Source organism: Streptopelia decaocto, assembly GCF_964273445.1.
Source record: "Streptopelia decaocto genome assembly, chromosome: 3".
NCBI lineage: Eukaryota > Metazoa > Chordata > Aves > Columbiformes > Columbidae > Streptopelia > Streptopelia decaocto.
Genome location: NC_138656.1, coordinates 113,418,604 through 113,439,878, shown reverse-complemented (window position 1 = coordinate 113,439,878; position 21,275 = coordinate 113,418,604). Strand labels below are relative to the sequence as shown.

Genomic DNA, 21,275 nt, shown 5'->3' with positions numbered 1-21,275 from the left:
TCTGAGGTTCGAAGAAATTGTATAGACTAAATCCAGATGGGATATAAAATTAAGATTCTGTGTGCATATTAAGACGTTGTGGCACTGAGTGTGGTGCCATTTAGAATTACGTGGCTGAACGTGATAAGCACAAGGTGACCACTAATTTTCAACAAAAGCAGTGCTGAGACCAAGTTGTAATTGGAAACTTTCCATAAGATCATTACATTTTTCTCATTGTTTACTGATACATCGCTGGGCTTTTTCTCAGATTTCAATGTTGTGAACTAAAAATGTTTCCACCCACATCAATCTGTGGCTGCGTGAACAGAAGTTCCCTTTGAAAGTGTATTGACAAAGGTCAGCCAGTGGCAGCCCAGTGAGCAGATGTGCACATGGGCAGATGTGCACCAGGTCATCTGTACCTGGTTGTTAAACTTCTGTCTAAGAATAGTCTGTTTGCTATGAAGCAGATCTGCTGGTGCTTAATTAAACAAAATCTGCCTGTTGGTGAATGAAGAGTGTATTGATTTTATTTATTTATTTTGAATTCTCTGAGTGTTTGAAATAAGCTAACTTGTATATCAGTTTTGTGCTGGGATTTACCACTCTTTTGTGATATTAAAATATATGCATTTGGAAACTTCAAGAAAAATCCTGCTTAAAGTCCAGAGTCTGCTCAAAAGCATCATGGCTTGTTAGCTTAAGCACAGCGCTGTGCAAATATCGTTACAGACATTTCAGGTGGGCTGTTTTCGTGTGAAGTCTGAGCTAGTAAGTTGTATGAGGAGTAAGCTGGCACTGTACCTGTCTTCTGTAACCAGAGAAATATTTAAATATGTAAATTGAACTTTCAGATTTCCTTAGATTTCTATTTTTTGCTCTTATTTAAACATAGTGCAGAAACTATGATTAGTATTCTTGAGAAATCACTAAGGAATTGTCCCACGGGAATGTTGATGTGGCCCTCTAGGGACCACCTTAGAGATATGACAGAATACAATCTGAAAAATGCAGTGTTATATTTTAAGGGATAGTTAATCTCAGTATTGCAACATTTCTGTGGAAGAATAGCAGTTTCTCCCACTGTCTTTTCTAAATGGTCAAATGTATTTGAATGGGAGCAAGCAGATTTGCTTTACTCAAGGAAAATTCTGCTTTTCGCTCAAATTTAAACTCTGTTATATGGACTGCGTTTGTATCCACGGTCTTTCCTGGGTCTTACCAGTTACATGTAAGTACTGTACTGTACTGGCAAACTTCCCAAGCAGAGGAGGAACTTGGGTCAGTGAGACGTTTCTTCTCTTAGGCTGCTGAAACAGCTCTCTGAACAGCATCGCTGCCCTAACAAGATCACCTTGGCTGTTGGTGCAGCTGCACATCCTGGCATAGGGTCTCTGCAGAGAAGGAAAAAAAATCAATGAAAGGTGTGTCATAGGTCTGTCAACAGGTCTCTTAAATACAGATGAGTCCTGGTGATTGCAGAACACAGAAATCTTGAGTTGTGCTCTCGGTGACCTCGGTGATGGTTAGAGTTATGTTTTAATGACATTTTAATAGCCCGTATTCTAATGTTTGCACAGAAGTCGTCATAAAGAACAAATAAGGCATGCAGGAGGTTTCAAAATATAAATAGTTATAGATTTAAAGAAATATGCATAATCTCACAGTCTTCTGGTTTTTGTTGAGTGCTTGCTCAGCCATGCAGGGTCAGATCTTTCTTTCTCTTGCCAGTACCTGTCCACCAGGTTCTCTTCCCATTCTTCCCAAGGGGTGTGTAACGTGGGGCACACGCTGTGCACTTCTCACTTTACACGTCTTCCCAGCAACCTGGGCTGGAGAGAATTTTGTCACTTCAGTCAGTATTCATCTGCCTTAAACAGTTCTTCTTAGAAACTTGTTCTCTCCTTATTTGTGGGCTTTTTCAGCAAGATAGCCATTTTTCAGCTTGTCGGAGCCTTGTCTTTATATTTTCTTTAGTTGAGATTTTCTCCCCTCCTGTATCTCAGGTGGAGACAAGGCAGATGCTCCAGCTACATCTGCATGCTTGGTTACTAGATGGCTTTTAGTGTTAGAGATCTGCTTATCTCCCAGAGACGTTCTTACTGAGAGCTGGACAACTCAGCCAGGTGGACGTAATATATAATAATATTATGAACACCTACACTCAGCCTGCAGAGGCTTCTACCACCTCTTCTCTGAGGTATCATCTCCCTTTGTGAGACTGGTCTTTCACAGAACTCAATGTTGTACCCGTTCTTTCTACTCTAATGTACATATAGGTATTGTTTCTGTTATATATATATATATATATATATATTTAGCCCAGCATTGCTGCAGTTCCTCAGATGTCTAAGTTATTCCTTCAGGTATTTAGGTGTGAGCTCCAGGTAGTCCCCATAGCCTGATAAACACCTCCTGCCCTTTTAAACCTGCCTGCCTTCTGCCAGTGCAATGGCAAAAGTTGGTTAGACCGGGAACAGATGCTCTCCCTGTACACTGTTCTTGACACACATATGACGACAGTGTGAATTTCTGGAGGTACAAACTTGATGTTTGTGGTAATACCACTTAGATCTACGCAGGTTTTTTCCTCCCCAAACCTTACGTGTAGATGTGACATGTTAGAGACAGGAGGCAAGTCCTGTCCTTTCAGTAACAAGGATCTGTATTTCCAGAAGTTTCTCTCCCTACACAAAAGTTGATTAGTAATTCCTGTCCAACACTGTCTAACAAATGAAGCTGACCGATTTTCAAGGGGGTGAAAGAAGAACTTCTGAACTGACGTGCTCATGGCAGGTGCATTTCTGTGTCTATATAAGGACAACACGCTGGAGTTCTCGAGTTATGGCCAAGTAACTTCTCTTTATGATTGTGGAGTGAGAGTTCGTGGTATCAGTGCCTTTGAGGTATTGCATGTTGCAGGTCCACATTCATTTTTTTAACACATGAAGATAATAATGTAATCTAAGATTTTACTCAACAGCTCCAGAATATTACCTCTTTAACCAAGGATCACATACAAAATCAATCCTCTACATGGTGACACAGACATTTTTGTATTTCTAAAACTATTTGGTGGATGTCAGTCAGGTTTGATAAAGCTTCCAGATGGAAACCCTGGGGTCTGGAATATTCTGTGGGTTGCCCGTGGGGTGTGTGCAGCTGCAGCCCACGTCATACACCTGCCTTTAACCTGGCTGCCAGTGCCTCTTGTAGACCATGTCGACCATAGTTTCTGATGGGAATATTGAGTGTTCTGGTACTTCCTACTGTATGGACACACATTACCAGAGACAAGGTGTCATTTCTTTACAGGCTTTGAGCAGAGTTGAACATGTTAATTTTTATGTGCCGATACAAATAAATTCCAACGCGTCTTTTCTTGACAAGTTTAGTTTTTGTCTGATATTCTAATGTTTCGTTACAAGTTTCTCAGGAGAAATTCTGGCTTTGAAATCTCAGGGAATTTTGCCATTGCTTTTAAAAACCCTTAGGGCTTGACATGGTGGTACTGAGTTTATGTAACAGAAATCTTCCTTGGGGAAAAAAAACCACTTGTTAAGTGAATCAGCTGCAAGTGTGTTTCAGAGTCAGTGATGGCTGGTCACAAGTACATAAAACTGTATGTGTTTATTAATAAATATGAAATTGCAAGAGTAGAAGCTCATGCTGTCTGTTTTCAGCAAGCTGAATGTTGGTCGTTCCTTTCTGACCTTTTTGGTGTTGTTCTGTCTTTGTCCATAGAACTCATATGTTTCACTCTTCAACATTTATGTTCATTTTATCCTTCATTTTTTTTTTTTGTTTTTGTTTTTTTTAGGACCCAATGTTGTCTTCCAGTGTGAAAGCACCTCAGAGACCCACTATCCGAGTTTGACTGTAGCGTGGAGGCAGGGCGGCCAGCCCTGCTCACGTATCTCTGACACAATCCTTGTGCTTCGTTTGAACGTTAGATCCAGTCAAGGAATTAGGATTTTGTGGGTTTTCTTATCATCTACCGTTACAGTTGATTTGTAAAAGCAGGAAGGATAGTGGGTCTTTGTGTGGCTTTCGCTGCTGTTCATTCTTGTTTCCTGTAGTGTTTTTCTTTGCTATTGGTAATCGTAGATCATTAGCATGCATATCAAGTTATCGTTTGCATGGTGGGATTGCAGACACACAAAGACCCACTATTTGCACAGTTTATCTGAGCTTTTTTTTTGAATGGGCAGTTGTGTTCTTTTAATGTTGTAATGTGCATACTTTGCAGAATTAAAATGTTTGCTGATTACTGTTCTGATGGACTTGATTTAATCTCTCACATATTGAGCTTTTAAAATTGGCAGCCTACAAGGCTCATCCAGAAAACAAACCCTGCCTGGTAGTCACTGTGATTACAAACATGCTACAAGATCTAAGGTTAAATCTGGTGCAGTCCATCCAGTCTTTTAATACCCTTTTTAACTGGGGAAAAGAACTATTAAGCATGGAGTGGAGGATATTTTAATTTTTTTCATCCTTCACAATAGTGCTATAGCAGGAAATCAGGTTGTTTTGACTCTATATGTCCTGTCTCTAAACAACCTCCTTCCTTTAAATACTTTATTCTGATAATTCATATTTGCTTTCAGTTTTAGCAAAGAGCAGACATGTACAGGTTGCTGCAGTAAATACTGATACAGCCTCTAGACCCTTTCCTTGCCCCTTTTCTTCATTAAATAATTAACGGTACCGAATAGTGTTTTTACCTGGCTACGGTCTGCAGTGACTTTAAGTAATATCTGAAAGCTGCTGCTTTTCTTTCTGTTAAATAAATTAGCAGCCTAATACAGAGGTAACCTCAATAAAGAGATGTTGCTGGAAAAGAAACACTAACAGGCACCTGGAGCTGAAGGCAGAGCCATTGGGTTTAAAAATGGAACTATCCTGCTCAGCTCAAAAGTTGTCCTTAAAAGTACAGATCAGCAGTGTGGTGCGGTGAAGGTGCCATGTCCTGTTAGTTTGGGGAAGGAGGGACCAGGACTTCAGGGCTATAACCCTGATACCCCTTAAAATAAAGGATTAATTTAATAGTGGACTGCTCGTCTGATTAAATAGTTCCGTGTTCCTGTAACAGCAGGAAAGATCTAGTAGATGCAGTATTTAATTTAGCTGGTTTCCTGAACTTGGTTACGAAACAGCAAAGGTCACTTATGCAATCAGAAATGTTTACAAACCACTGTATGTTTACTATACATATATATATGTATGAATGTTGTGAAGGTACTATCAGGAAAAGGTCAGTCCAAGTGCAGAGATCTAAAAGCCTTTCTCCAAAATTTCTATAGAAAGAGTGGGATGTTATGTATTTAATATACTTGATCAAATAATGTATATGTGCCCTTTAGTTCAGAGATATATCTTTTGTGCAATACAGAATACAGCAATGTGCCTACATAAAACTGCAAATGGATTTTTATTCTCGATGTATTTTGTCTAAATGAGTATTTTGTTATAGAATGAAATCACATTATTGTAGGCAAATAACATGCTAGATAATTCCTCAAGTATTCTACGTTTTCAGTATTTCTACTAAAATACCCTGATCACCCTGAATTGCCTTCTCTGAATTTCTGACTTGGAAAGCCTGTCTGATGCTGAAGTCTGTTGTGCCACACCAGTGGCATCAAGCAGTCACTCACTCTAGTCTAATTATTCAGTGATCTTATAAATTATCCCGTTTCTAAAAGGCCCTGTTAACCTGTGGGGTTTGAGCCAAACCGACTTCCCAATGTTCAGTGACAGTTTTCCTTGAATGCCAAATTGCTGCTGATCGCCTTTGCAAAATGAAAAACAACTTCACATCCTACCTGGGCCGTTCTAGGAAATAGTTGCAAGGCATTTTCCAAAAACAACTGGCATTCTACCCATTTCTTAACTGATAAATTGGAGATGAGGCTCAGTTTCACACAAGGAGCCCTGTTGTTGGGTATGTGAGCACTGGTAACTAGTGAAACAGCTGCCCCTCGGTTTGAACTGATGAGCGTTGAAATGAAGCATTTTGTGTTTTGTCAGTTAGTTGCCTTTTCATGTTTCAGTATTACCTGAGTACGCTCTGAATTCTCTAACTGTAATGACAAAGGTGATAATAATAATAGTAGACCTTAATAATGCTGATTGAAAGAGATGTAGTCCCTGCCTTCAGTGTTTACTGCAAAAATCCACGGAATTCAGCTGAAGCACAATCACTGGAGTGCTCTGCTCTCCTGTCACACGCTGGTGCAGAAAGAATCGAATACATATAGCAGGTCATCGATAGGAAGGACCATGCCGAAGATGCATTTCAGGCAAGATTATTTTAAAATAATATTCTGTATTACTGACGAGGTGTAGCTAATAGAAGCTGGGATTAAATTGGACTTTTTCTGTGAAAAATGTTACTTTTTCTCTGGTTGCGTGCAATCCACTCTGTTGGTAATCGAAGTGCATAGAGTTGGGTTCAGCTGTGATCCCAGCCAGCCAAGTAAAACTAGTGTTCATCCCTTATTTGGGTGAAAAAGCTTGGCTTTGGAACTAAGGACAAGGTGGAAAATAGAGTTATTCGTTGAACTGAGGATCCTCAGTGAAGAGCTGAGGGTTGGTCAGAGCCACGCAAGGTTAACACATAACACTGAAGCCAACCAGGAAAGCAAAATATGGTGTTGCCTGCAGCGTAGTAATTGCTTCATATTGCCCCATGGGGTAACTGGGGTAAGAATGTAAACGATGCTGTAAATACACAAGACCAGGTACTTCTTAATTTTGTAAGTGTCTATTTTGCAGAATGGGCTGACAGCCTACAAAAGCGTAGTTGTACAAAGTTTACAGAGCTGAGCTCCTGGTCCAGCAATCGGGTCCATGCAGGGAAGGTTTGTGCCACCACCAAGACCCAGTTGCAGGTCCAGGGTGTGCGATTAGTTGGTGATGGTGAAGGGCTGTGACAGCCAACAAAGCGCTGTCTTAAAGTCAGTGTTAGTAACATCACCATTAGGAGCGCAGAAGGCATAAATCTCCATCAAAAACGCTACACGCTAATAATTGAAACATCTCCTGCCAGTCATTGAATGTTATGCCATCTCAATCCTTGGTCAGATCGTATCCCTGTGTGATTTTCTTAGGTTGGGTTGAAAACACCTGTAAATAAGTCTGCTCGTCCAAATGCCGACACACCTTGGCCTGTAGTAGAGTTGGGAGCTGCTACAGGGTCACGCTACTTTAATGTAATGAACTAATAAAACTGCTACGTAATGGTGTGTGCTGCCTTAAAATCTCTTCTGTTGTTCTTTTCAAGTGAGAGTATTAATGTCTGGAGATGATTGTTAAGACATGCAAATGCAGGCTACGCTTAGCATGAGGCAATTGTTCATCTTTGGTTTTCAACAAAGTTGTAAGATAACTATGCAAATGAATTTTATTAAAGGGACACATAAAAGGCTCTAGTTTGTCTGTTGTGGTTTTTTTGTCCATTTGGGGAGGGTTTTTTCCCTTCTGAATAGCTTGGTACGAGCATTATGTTACCTGGCTCTGTGACAGAGCTACTAGATTTGCTCTTGAAATTTTACCTCTTGAAAGTTGAATCATAAACTTCTGTTGTAGCAGAGGGAGCGTACTGCATTTACTGATTAGGGGAGATTGGATAAAAGCTTTTATTATTTTTCCCCAGGGCCTGATGGAAACCAACCTTTCCATGTTGGCAGATTTGTTGGATTAGTTCCTTGCAGGGGTTTCAATGGGCACAGAGACGGCTACAGGCTGTGACAGGGGTACATTGCGAGTGAGTGAGCCTTGTGTGTGCCGCTACCATCAGTCTGTTCTCTGGCTGTACTAAAGGGACTATTTTAATAGCAACCCGGGGTACCTAAGGTGAGATGTAGACTGTGGTAGCCTGGGAAAACAGCCCCCCTCCCCCTCAAAAAATCCCACAACCCTAAACAATCCAAGCTATTTCCTTACAAAATGCAGTTTCTGTAGGCCACCTCTGCCCCTAAATAGTCTTCACTGGTGACCCAAAGCCGTGATGCTTCTGGTACAGGCAGATGCTTCAGGACAAGTGCCCGAGCTCCTGTCTGAGGCTGAAGATGTCTTTCCAGAGCTGCTATTTTCAATATGGTTTTTCATGGTTGAGCGGGGAAATTTGGTGAGGAAGGCAATGAAGCACTTGGTGCATCTTTGAAATCCTTTTCTCCATCTGGCTTTTACCGCAATTCTCAGGAATTGTCTATGAAGTGAGGAATTTTAATTTACTTCTTTTTTAAGAAAGAAAAAAATGGATTTTTTTTTTTTTTTTTTAATTATGTTTCGCTATCAATCCTCTTTCTTTCACTGGAGGATTTCTTCAGAAAGTGTCTTTTTTTTCCCATTGAACATACTCAAATCCAAAATATGCCACTAATTAGAAAGGTTTTTGTGCCCCAGCCTCCCTGTGTTTTCCAGGTGTTTGAATCTCCTGCAGAGTAGAACGGAGTAGAAACTCAGTAGTTTTTCATGCAGGGTTAGGTATGTTAGTAGTAAGAAAGCTTTTCTTGTTCAGGTATATTTGGAGAGGGAAATATAATTTTAAACATAACTTTAGAGACTGGGATTTCCTGTTTATAAACTCTCCAGCTTGTCTTCCCCTGCCAGGCAGCTGCAGAGCGGGATTTACCACACAGGTACGGCGGCTGTGGCGGGAATCGCTCCCTTGCTGTGCCCTGAGTTCCAGAGGTACCAGACCTGCTCCAACTGCTGTTTTAGGTGGTTTCCTCATAGAATCACAGAATGAGTTGGAAGGGGCCCACAAGGATCGAATCCAACTCCTGTCCCTGCACAGGACAACCCCACAGTTCACACCATGTGTCTGAGGACGTTGTCCAGTCTCCTCTTGAACACTGTCAGGCTTGGGGCCATAACGCCTCCCTGGGGAGCCTGTTCCAGTGTCCAGCACCCTCTGGGTGAAGAACCTTTTCCTCATGTCCAACCTGAACCTCCCCTGGCACATCTTCTGCCATTCCCTCGGGTTCTGTCACTGGTCACCAGAGAGAAGAGCTCAGCCCTGTCCCTCCTCCTCCCCTTGTGAGGAAGCTGTGGCCGCCATGAGCTCTCCCCTCAGTCTCCTCCAGCCTGAACAAACCAAGTGACTTTAGCTGCTCCTCATACGCTTCCTCTCCAAACCCTTCACCAACTTTGTGTCCCTCTTCTGGACACTCTACAGTAGCTTTATACCCTCTTTATCCTGAGGTGCCCAAACCTGAACACAGTGCTCCAGGTGAGGCCGCCGCAGAGCAAAGTGGGACAATCCCCTCCCTGCCCGGCTGGCAAAGGCAGTTTGTGCTCACAATGGCGTGAACATCCTGGCAGTGCCCTGCTCTCCATGGCAGTCAGGCTGCCTTCTCCTCCAAACACCATGCAAACCTCTTATCTAGTGAACAGAGGGAGCTGAGACCCATGAGCAGCTGAGATTCCCCTCTGCAGGTGCTCCTAAAAATCCTCTTGCTTTCCATGAGCTGTACGGAGAGCTTGGGGTGAAGCTGCACAAGATAGAAGCCAAACAAACAGCTTTCTGCTGCCAAAAAATGGAAAAAAAAAAAAAAAAGGCAGTTTTACTGCTTCCACGCACATTCCTGACTGCTAAACTAGCAGAAAACTACTGTTTTCTTTTTCCACCCCTCGAGATCCATTTGCTGCCAGGGTGTGAGCCGGCAGTCAGATAAGTGCCAGAACTGATGCAAGGAGAGGAGGGAGCGGGACTGTGGGAGGAGGATGGGCAGAGATGCAGGTCCACCCTTTCCGTCCCAGTGAGCCCATGGGTTGCTGTGGCCACTTTGGAACAACATTGGCAAAGGCACTAGGTAGGTTGTTTTCTTGTGTCTCATTTGCCTTTCTTCCCTTCAGATCCAGACGTCTGAATTCACCCTCTAAAATCAGGTGTGTGCACTGCACACTATGTTTTTATGTCAGCATCATCAGACACATCAAAATTTGGGCTGTTTTCGCTAGTGCTTATTTAAATATAAAATAGCACTCATCCATTCATCACAAAAGCTGATAGTTTAAACACAAGGTTAGTGCAGGAGCCAGTTAATTTAAATGCATTTTTGTATCTGATAATGAGCTTATAAGCCAAATCTATTTTAGGTGCATTGAAAAAGGCCTGTTTTCCTTCTAGTGTTCACTTCAACTTTAAGTAGACAGCATTAGATGGACACAAACCCGAGCGTGTGGGCTGTTCTAACAGCTGTGGGACGAGCAAACAGCAACAGGAGCTTCAGTCTGTCCCTGCTTTTGCTGCAGGGGTGGACTTGCAGTAGAAAAAAGAACCACATGGTCAAAGCTGGAACTTCGAAATCTGGAGAAATAGGGTCTGGTTACCTTGCAAGCCCTTGATTATCCTCATTTCATGTCTTAGGAACCAGGAGTGCTTAAACTCAGTCCTGCACAGACTGGAATCCAGAAGTAGCACACGTTGGCCACAGTCTGGATGGACTGAGATACCAAACTTCATGAGAATCACTTTGATGTGTAGCTTTACTTCTTTTTCTCATCTAACTTTGGCCTGATTGTAACTTTGGGAATAACTAAGGCCAGCAGCAGCATGATCAAAAGAGCTGCAATCCCAGGTATTTTAATAAAAAGTGGCATTTTGTTTTCAAATCTTGTCAGAAAGCTTAAGATCTGTGATCCCCCATAGAGGTACCGAAGAGAACTGAGAAGTCCTGATTTTAAATCTAGCTCTTGCCTTTACTGTTTTACTTCTTTGTGTTGTTCAAAGGGTTTCCCCATTAAAATATTGTACTTGGAATGGTATCATAAACCTTCGTGTGCCAAGTGTTTCTCTCCTGCTGAAGGATGCTGCTCGGTGCCTGCCCAGCAGGAGGACCCAAGCCTGTGAGGTTCCCATTAGGCCACTCTCACATCGAGTTCAGACAAATGTTTAGTGTTTCTTGTTGGTTTTTTTTCCCCACCCAGATAAATTACTATCTCATTTTCATTTCATTCTTTAGAGCAGCCTTCCCATAAGCAGATCTATACATTGGCATTGCATAAAGTCACATTCTAGTGTCCCAGATGCATCAGGGTGACAAGGCAGACACAGCCCTTCGTGCTCTGGGTCACACTGCCTTTCACACCACCTGTAAACTCTCCAAACGTACCGTTCCTCTAGAAATGCCGGATCCAAATGAGTCCCTGCGATGTCCTTTCCACTACCCTGCAAAATCCACAGTTCACGTATTAAAATCTGATGCCGCCACATCAAGCGATAGATGTATGTTCTCAAGTGCTCTGAAATTGTTCCTTCTTTTTAAGTTTTCCCTCACCCTGCTACTTTGCTGTGCTCTGCTGGCATGGGACGGCTAACAGGGATCAGAGTTTGACTTTCTGTGCTCTCCTTTCCCCATCTAAATATATTCACCACTTCATTTGACCAGTTTTTGGTTTGGTTACTAAATTTCAAACGTTGCTTACTAACATGTAGACAGTGGAGAAACAGCAGCGTCAAGCTGTAGGGTCTGCATGTTATCATAGAAAACTTGGGGTTTGTGTCATTGGATGTCTGTGTGATCCTGTGCATGATTTTGGTTATCCATACGTGATGCATAAAAGTAATTAAACATATTTCAGGCTTGTTTTGTTACTAAACAAGAAAAAGAGTTGTGCAACTGTGAAGTTACACAACTATAACTTTATGCATTATAACTTTACAAATTTGTACTGGTGGTTTGTATCATAAATGAAAAGCCAAAGCAGAGTTCTATAGAAACAGGGTAGAGATTAAAGGTGCAAGTTTTAAGTCAGACCTAGACACGTCCTAGATGACTTCATCTCACAAAAGACATTACATAAGGTAAGAGAAAATCAGAGTTTCCAAACAGTGTGGCAGAAAAAGGAAAGAGATGAGGAAAATGATGAGACAAATGGAGTGGCAGGAAGTCAGGAATTCTTTTCTGCCATCACAGGACAAGAAGAAAGGATGCTCAAAGAAATAAAAAGGTGACAGACTAAAAAATTACATAAGGGGGGGGTCCATCACTACATCACTCAGTTTTGAAACCTGCTGCTGCTGTGGACAGGGTTTTTAAGAGAACCACTGCGTATATAGTCTGAACCGTGGGCTTGTGTATGTTGATGCAATTTTGTTATTATAGTTCATCGGATCTGATGGCTGAGTGGGATCTAAAGTACCGGCTTCCTTCTCGTAGGGTGTGCTGACCTCCAAAGCCTTGACACGATGCAGCCGATGGAGCGGAAAAGGCAGGGCTACATTCACGAGCTCATTCAGACAGAAGAAAGGTATATGGATGATCTCCAGCTCGTCTTGGAGGTGAGATGTCTTGGATGTGAAAGTGCATTTGGGACAAGAACACAGCTGTCCTGCTGAATAGTAACAATAAAGGGATTCTTGCGAATTGTGAAATGTTAGAAGAAGAAAGTGAGGTTCTGTGAGCTCCTCCATTTCTATCAAATGTGATGTGGTTGTCCATCAGGCTAAAACATCGCATTGTGAAAGCTGTCATCTTCCTGTTTTCCAAATGCTGTTCTTAGGTGTTTGGGCTCAGTGTAAAGATGATCAGCTGGGCCAGGGTGTCTGGCAAAGCTGCACAGGCTCATGACAGAAGTTGTATAAGCACCACAGAAGCCTATCGTTGGCCTTTGTCTCCAATTTTATTTCTAGGAGCCAGACCACCTCACTAGGCAGGGCAGTATCTGGCCAGCGTGAGGTGGTCTTAGGAGTCTGACTTGACCTCTCTGTGTGAAACAACTGTGTGGTGAAGTGCTAGAGATGTTAAATAGGCTGACTTACACAGGTATTCTGCTTTCCAGGGGTATTGTGCCTGAAAGAAGCTGTAGTTCTGCACGCACGTTGCCTATGAGTGCTCTGGGTATGGGGATGGGTGTGATGCCCAAGTGGAATTTGTGTAGCAATTGACTTCAAAATCATGGGAATGCTTTTCTGCTGAACAGCCCGCAGGTCCCAGCGCTCATCCCTGCTTCACAAATGGTGATGCCAGTGTCAGAATGAGGTCACAGGCTTAGGAGAAATAGTGACATCTGTCACAAGTGCTAGTAAGGAATTGCTTTTAACTTCTCGTGAGAAATTGGACACTGAGTATTTCAAAAAAGCAAAATCTCTGCCAGGATAAACAAGAGGCTGAGCTGTTTTTGCCTCTGGAGAATTGCTCACCTTTCTGGTTTTTTGACTGCAGGTTTTCCAAAAACCGATGGCTGATTCGGGCTGTCTCACAGAGGGAGAAATGGGCCTGATCTTTGTCAACTGGAAGGAACTCATAATGTCAAATACAAAGTTACTCAAGTGAGTACTTAGCCCATTTTTGTGTTTTTCTCTTAGTCTTAATTCTCTTGTTCCTTTCCCCAAGAAGTTGTCTGGTTTTACAGTAAATATTTCTGTCCTTGCTGATTGTTCCCTGTGCACACGTGCATTCAGAACAGCTAAATGCATTCAGACTACCTCACAAAGGAGGAGTTAGTATGAGAGAGAGGGGCATAAACAGCAAGAACAGAGGGACATTTGCTATAATACCTTAGGAACAGAGCCTGCACGAAAGCATGTGCACGGGATGCATCCTTCCCAGTTTTCTGCAAAGCAACCTTCTGTTCTCTAAAAATAAACTTCGGAGGGACAAAGTGGCTAATAATTCATTGAAATGGGATGCTGGCTGAATGTAGAGATTGTTGCCGATTGTCCCAGAAACCTCAAAGGAGAGTCACAGTCCCACAGACCCCATCAAGTTCAGCTCAATGTGTTGTGCCGGTGACTTCTGGGGGTTCAGGCTGGACCCTGCACCCCTGGCAGCGCCTGTGTCAGGGAATTCACCTCGCAGGCTCACGTCCCTTCAGAGATGGGTCTTGTAAGGGTCTCGATTTCAGCCTCACAGACTCAGCAGCGAAGTCAGATGGTGATTTCTTTCCTCTTCAGAGCCCTGCGAGTGCGTAAGAAAACGGGAGGAGAAAAAATGCCAGTGCAGATGATCGGGGACATCTTAGCGGCAGAGCTGTCGCACATGCAGGCCTACATTCGGTTCTGCAGCTGCCAGCTGAACGGAGCTTCCCTGCTGCAGCAGAAAACTGATGAAGATGCTGATTTCAAAGACTACCTAAAGGTATCTTATTCAGTAGCTTTTGTGCCTTTTCCTTCTCTCAGTGACAGGAGCCCGTCTAACTGGCATTGACCCAGAAGAGTACAATCTTGCAAATCTTCTAAGGTGTATTTATATGATGACCAGGGTTAACACTGTGGGTTTTATTTATATGCCTCTCTTCCTCTCTAGCTAAATTATTACTCCATTCCATTGCTCATTACTTCAGTCTAACGCTAACCCAAGGTGCCAGTGTCTGCACCTTCCAAAAATTCCTGCTGTCAGGACGGGTAAGAGCCTGTGGAGTTGAATAAAAAGGCTGTTTTGCTGAACACACTTGTAATTCGGTGGGGTGTGCAGTGTGTCTGAATGGTGGGGCACATGGTGCCGAGCGCCACAGGCAGGTGCGCTGCAGAAACCAAAAGGCATTGCTGCTGTACTGCAGCTGATGCGGCGGTTTTGAGGCCATGAAAGGAGAAATGCCAGAACTGTTGACATCAGGCATTTGTTTCTTTCATCACTTTGTTTTTTTTTTTTCATCCTGAGTGGAGTTTGAAATGTCAAAAGCTGGAAAGGTTTTGAATGTAAGGATTCTGCATGAACGATCCTACAGCTTCTGCCCGCAAAGCATCTGAGTATAATGACAGCGCCGGCTTTCCTGTTTGTTCTAGATACAAGTATTGTTTGCTTACCAAAAAAATCTAAGATTTCTCATAAAGCCTGGAAAAATGAATCTGATCAGACAGTTTTTAGTGTGGTGAGGCAACTGTTTCTTGATGAGTAATACGATGTGTCTGTTGAATCTCTGGGTTGCACCATAGAAACTCGCCTTGGACCCTCGCTGCAAAGGAATGCCCCTCTCCAGTTTCCTCCTGAAGCCCATGCAAAGAATAACCCGCTACCCCCTGCTCATAAAGAGTGTGAGTACCCTATAGCAGGTGAATGCTTTTGAGTTTGATCTCAACAGCAAAGCAAAAAAAAAACCCTTGTCGCTTTTATGGGGATTTCTCTGAGAGCACAGAAAAGTAGTATCTGTGCTTACCTCTGTTTTTATCTTCTTTCCTCCCCTTTTTGACACATACCAGATTCTAGAGAACACTCCAGAAAATCACCCCGATCACAGTAACCTCAAACTCGCCTTGGAGCGCGCGGAGGAGCTGTGCTCTCAAGTTAATGAAGGCGTGCGGGAGAAAGAGAACTCGGACAGGCTGGAGTGGATACAGTCCCACGTCCAGTGCGAAGGTCTTGCTGAGGTAACCGCGATGATGCGCTGTACAGTGGGGACTTTTCCGAGTCGTTTCAGAAAGCCTGGGGGGAGAACAGGACTGCTGGCTCACATCTGTTATTAGAACGTGATCCGCTGCTGGGCTCTTGGCAGAGACGCTTTTATTAAATTCTGCTCACAGCCATAACATGATGAGCCCTTGTTTTGGCATGATTTTGGCAGTGGAGAAATCTGGATATATCAGATTAAAACTGATATCATTTAAACTGTTAAACAGAAATAACTCCTATCTCTGAAGTTATGCCCTTGCTGCCACTGAGCTAAGTCAGGTGTTACTACATGAAATTTCACTCAGCGTATGTTTCCAAGGGTTGCCCTTTACACAGAAAAAACATGAGGAGAAACTTCTTTGAGGTGCCAGAGCCCTGGAACAGGCTGCCCAGAGAGGTTGTGGAGTCTCCTTCTCTGGAGACATTCAAACCCACCTGGACACATTCCTGTGTGATCTGCTCTGGTGAACCTGCTTTAGCAGGTGGGTTGCACTGGATGATCTCCAGAGGGCCCTTCCAACCCCAACCAGTCTGTGATTCGGTGAAAGGGCACAGAATGGCAGATCCTCAAAGGTGTGTGGGGTTCAGGCTCCTGCACCTTTCAGGACAGCCTTTAAAATGAGGTGTTGGGACAGTTCTCCACTGGCTGCGCAAGGAACCAGGACCTGACAGGCCCAGAAGGTCTGTCCTAGTTCCATCACCTAATCATGCACCATAAGAGGTGACCTGAGTGCAGATTCATTAAACAAAACAGAAAAGGATTTTGAGCAGCTTGAGCAATCTCCACTGTGAAGAGGAGCAGGAACTGATGTCTGCATTAACTTGTGCTTCTAATGGGTTTTCTCTCCCAGCAACCAGTGTTCAACTCCCTCACAAACTGCTTGGGACCACGGAAGCTCCTGCACAGTGGCAAGCTGTACAAGGCCAAGAGCAACAAGGAGCTGTACGGTTTCCTCTTCAACGACTTCCTCCTGCTCACCTACATGGTGAAACAGTTTGTCTCGTCTGGCTCCGATAAACTGTTCAGCCCCAAATCCAACTCCCAGTTCAAAATGTACAAAATGGTGAGTGAATTGAGGTGTCCCGTGGTCGTGTTGTGACGGTGGGACCCGGCTTTGATGAGGAACGCTGCTCTCCTGCTGGGATCGGCCATCGTGCCCCATCTGATCATGTGCTGTCATACGGGCACGTACTGGCAGCCAGCGCGCACAAGTGCCAGTGGCTTAGTCCCTGGTTTCATAAACACTTTTGTCCACTTCTGGGTGAGAGGGCAGAAATAGCATCGTGCCTGAGCAGCTGAGTGGGACGTTCAGAAGCAGGAGCCTTGACTTAATTCTGCACAAGTTCCTGCATCCACAAGAAAATACCTGTCCTTTAGAAAATGTAAAGTAGAAGCTGCAAAACTTTAGTCTCTGTATGTTCTCAGGATTTTGGAGCTGGGGAGATAAGTTTAAGTATCAGGGCTGCTTTCTGACAGGGAACTGGGGAGATTGCCAGGATTTCCAAGCTCTGCAGTGCGGCTCTGCCTACGCAGTCCTGCCCCTTTCACAAAGCTCTTCGTCAAGGAAGACGGAATGGGCTGTATCACCAGAGTAGTTTTTCCTCCCAGTCCTTTCTCACATCCTTTGTATGGTGATCTGGTTGTTCATCCTGTGTCCTGTGATTTTCATTTTCCCTACAGTAAAACAATGTATTTGAACGTCCTTGCGAGTTTCCGTTTACCGTCAGGGTGATGCTGCCATGGTGATGTTTGCTTTTCTTTCAGCCTGTTTTCCTTAATGAAGTCCTAGTGAAATTGCCCACAGACCCTTCAAGTGATGAGCCAGTTTTCCACATATCACACATTGACAGAGTTTACACGCTTAAAACTGACAACATTAACGAGCGGTGAGTAGTGACAATGCAGGTCCGAGCTGTAACTTTTGAGCATGGCTTTAGACTGTATTTTCAGTGGGGTCTCTGAGATCAAGAACAAGGTTTAGTCTTCTGATCAGGAAATAAACTGGTCTGACTCATTTGAGTTACATGTTTTCTCTCATTTTGTTCTGCTTGTGCAGCAGCTCTTGTAATGGAATCCAGAGTCACATCTACTGCTCCTCAGTGTTACAGTTGTATAGAATATTTCAGGGCTACAAAGTCCAGCATCCCATGGGATTCTCCCCCAATCTTGGTCAGTCTTTAATGTGATCCAGCAGCTTTAATAAAACAGCAGCTCCATGTTCATTTATTTAGGCTGTGCAGAAATGTGACATAAGTTTAAATCCAAAAACTCCATCACTTTAGTCCTTGATTTAACTTGATTTGTGACGCCTCTGAAACCCAGTGGGGGGAAAAAAATGGAAAAAGAGTTGCTGATAGTGAAGAATTTCCTGCCTGTGGGATGACCCTGACCATAGGGATTGCTCTTTGCAGCACTGCATGGGTCCAGAAAATCAAAGCAGCATCAGAGCAGTACATCGAAACTGAGAAGAAGAAACGTGAAAAGGCTTATCAAGGTACCTACCAAGTTCTGTGTTTCCTTCTAATCCACCTGGACACATGGGCAGGGCCATTTCTGGAGGATGCCAGTGTCTATGCAGGGTCTTCCTCTTCAGATCTATCGCCAGTTTTTACGGTGGCGACCAAACCATTTCTTTCTGACTTATTTGTTCCCAGCTCGGTCACAGAAAACCTCAGGAATAGGACGCTTGATGGTGCATGTGATTGAAGCAACAGAGCTCAAGGCCTGCAAGCCCAATGGTGAGTGAAGGAAATAGCATCAAATTATTCCTGCAGTGTTTGGAAAGGCTTGCTGAGAGGAGTTTGGTGATTTGGGAAACATTGTGGTTCACGCTACAGCTTCTGTACAAATTAGCTATTGTTTAGTGTCAGAGGACCAAGTGATACAGGGATATAGGGACTGCCTGACCCACAGCTTCTGGACAGCAGCGTCGATGCGTGTCCAGGCGGCCTGCAGATGGGGAGGGAGGTTTCTGCGCTGCAGGGGTGTTTCACTGCTGGTTCTGTGTTTAGGGAAGAGCAACCCATACTGTGAAATCAGCATGGGCTCTCAGAGCTACACCACGAGGACCCTGCAGGACACCTTGAACCCCAAGTGGAACTTCAACTGCCAGTTCTTCATTAAGGATCTGTATCAGGACGTTCTGTGTATCACCATGTTTGACAGAGATCAGTTCTCACCTGATGGTAAGTGCGAACGTTTTAGGAAAAATGCTTTTTGGTGATTTGGGGTGCAGTTCCTCACCAGCAGTTCCAAGAGCCTGTAGGTATGATTGCTTCCTGAGAAATGGTGTGTAAAAGCAACACCTCCTTACTCGAGAGGTTCAGTAGCCTTCTGCTTGGAAACTGAACAACTTTTTGGCAGTCAGTTGCTTCAAGTGCTCTTTAAAATGTTAAGGGCTTTTTCAGGGCTCTGACACACAGTTGATTCTGTGGAGTAATTTCTGTACTTAAAAGAGGCCTGTAAGAAAGACAGGGACAGACTTTTTAGCAGGGCCTGTTGTGACAGGACAAGGGGTGATGGTTTTAAACTAGAAGAGGGGAGATTCAGGCCAGACATAAGGGAGAATTTTTTTCCAATGGGGTTGTGAAACACTGGCCCAGGTTGGCCAGAGAGGTGGTAGATGCCCCATCCCTGGAGACATCCCAGGCCAGGCTGGACGGGACTCTGAGCAACCTGATCTGGGTGAAGATGTCCCTGCTCATGGCAAGTGGGTTGGACTGGATGAGCTTTGAAGGTCCCTCCCAACCCAAACTATTCTATGATTTTGTGATTCTTGCAGATCTGCAAGGTGCAGCCTTGACCTGAGTTGTCCCGTGTGTAACTGTAGCTCAGTCTTTTCTCGAGCGAGGTGACGTGACTTTGTGAGGCTGCTGCTCCCCGTTGGACAGTTGCCTGTTGTTTTTTCAGTTCGTTGTAAATCTTTTAATGCACAGACACAAAGATGTTTATATATGAAATGGCCACAAAGGGGGTATATAATTTCTGACTAGGACTGTAAACCTACTAGTGGCAGTAATTGTTCAAGGTCATTATTCTTGTGAAAAGAATGCTATATAAGCCTAATTAAAAGTTGGCTGAGCCAAAATAGTTGATTTTTTTTTAATTGCCTTCATAGCACCACCACTGACTGGTAAACAGATCCCATCACTTAACTTTGATCTTCCAGCTCTAAGACAGGAGAACAAGAAATTGCGTTTCTGAAAGGGAAGCCCTTAGATCAAACGGTCACATAAAGGCAGGTTTTCCATCCTAATTCCATAGCATTTTTTTTCCTTCTAAAAAGACCCTTTTTTTGTCACTACTGGCTGATTTGCACCGACTGAGGGCAAGTCAAACAGGAAGCTTGGTAGCCACGCTCTGGAACCAAATACAGACTATGTGGCATTGCAGCTTAACCTGATTTTCTAAGTTTAACATCTTTGCTTAACAACATTTCATATTCATTTGCCCAACAGATTTTTTGGGTCGCACTGAAGTTCCAGTAGCAAAAATCAGAACTGAACAAGAAAGCAAAGGCCCCACGACTAAACACCTGCTGCTGCATGAAGTTCCAACAGGCGAAGTCTGGGTCCGTTTTGACCTGCAGCTCTTTGATCAGAAAACACTCCTCTAAGAACACCTTTGTTAATTTATGAAGGACAACTGAAGCTGACAGCCTGAACAATTGTTTTGTAAAGGATTCCTGCCCCACACTGGTTAGTAAGCAAGAGTTCGTGCTGCTTCCATATTTCCTCTTAGTTACTGGTTGCGCTTAGTTCCTTGCAGCATTCGAAGTTGTTGATCTATGCAAAAAAATGTTACTGTATGTACAGTACTACAGCTCAGTGCCTTTTTATTATGTTGGAATTATGTTGGTTTTGAATGCCAATGTTTCCATTTTCAGGGCCATAAAAAGTATTAAGTAGAAATGTGGTATCAAGACGTATATTTTAGCACTTAGTCTGACAGATGGACTGAGGAATGGTTGAGCTCAGCACTAGAATCATTCCATTTGAGATCTGACAAGTGATATCCACTGGAATTTTCCCATCTCAGGATGATAGTTTTTTAAAGATTAAATGCTGAAGAAGCCTTAGCACTGGAGAGGTCTCTGATATATTGTATATTCTTTAAGAATCAAGTGTAGTTCTTTACTTGACTTAGTTCTGCACTGAAATCAGTAACTGCTACTTGATATTTCTTTCTGCTTCAGTTTCATTCATCTTTCTCTGCTGAGACAATGTGGTTGCGAAGAAGAACTAGAAAAGAATATTTTAAATACTGTGACCCACAATAATGTGGAAAAATACGCTTCAGCTTTTGTTTTTTTTCCTAAATGTAAGTTATTTGTGTACATTTCCTTGGTCTTGCAGACCTCCCTGTGAATTTTGAAGCTTTGATGTTGCCAACATGTATATAGAGAGTAAAATATAAGTTTATTAATGTAATTTGTCTACAGATGTTTATTGATGCATAGTGATTTTTTTAAAAGTCTATTTTATTGTACAGGGCAATGTGAAATAATGAGAAAAACTTTGAAGATTAAATTCAAGAAAAGTTTATTACAAGTTTAAAATGTTTGCTCGGGGGAACTGTCACACCGATGTGAAACTGTAAAATGAGACTGCTTTCTCTTGGCACCAAAATCAAGGATGGTTAATTAAAAAATATATATATATTACAAAGGGTTTGATACATCGTAACGGTTTTGCTGCCTCCTTAAAGGGCTTTGTTGAAAAAACACAGCATGCAATTGAGCAGTGCCTGCCCCTGTTTTCCATGGGTGCAGCAACACCCCCCAATACTGGACAGTTTCACACCCGATTGCCATCTGTGTACCCTCCTGTCACAGGGCTGAGTCAACCTCTATTTTTAACAGTTTTCTGTGGTTCAGTATTTCTAATCCTAAATAAAACTAAATCTTGGCAACTCGTGAGAGATTGTGTCTGTGCAGTGGGAGTTTGGAG

The 21,275-nt window shown here is 43.2% G+C and overlaps 1 protein-coding gene across 4 annotated transcripts in view; it reads left to right on the top strand.

The window, feature by feature from the left end:
• ITSN2 (intersectin 2) overlaps positions 1-21,230 on the top strand; it is an 85,379-nt gene extending 64,149 nt beyond the window's left edge. The window contains exons 29-40 of one of the 4 annotated variants that reach the window (XR_014183515.1): positions 12,156-12,277; positions 13,161-13,267; positions 13,892-14,075; positions 14,873-14,971; positions 15,137-15,304; positions 16,178-16,390; positions 17,092-17,213; positions 17,739-17,821; positions 17,982-18,065; positions 18,339-18,512; positions 19,785-20,024; positions 20,522-21,227. Coding sequence is in view for 3 of the 4 variants with exons in the window: in XM_082047372.1 (XP_081903498.1) it covers positions 12,156-12,277; positions 13,161-13,267; positions 13,892-14,075; positions 14,873-14,971; positions 15,137-15,304; positions 16,178-16,390; positions 17,092-17,213; positions 17,739-17,821; positions 17,982-18,065; positions 18,339-18,512; positions 19,785-19,942 (1,514 nt within the window). In the remaining variant the exon portion in view is untranslated. Of the gene's footprint in view, positions 1-3,802; positions 7,416-12,155; positions 12,278-13,160; positions 13,268-13,891; positions 14,076-14,872; positions 14,972-15,136; positions 15,305-16,177; positions 16,391-17,091; positions 17,214-17,738; positions 17,822-17,981; positions 18,066-18,338; positions 18,513-19,784 lie in introns of those variants that run through there. The other 3 variants (XM_082047372.1, XM_082047370.1, XM_082047371.1) reach the window with 3 other exon arrangements.
• Positions 21,231-21,275: the final 45 nt, after the last annotated feature.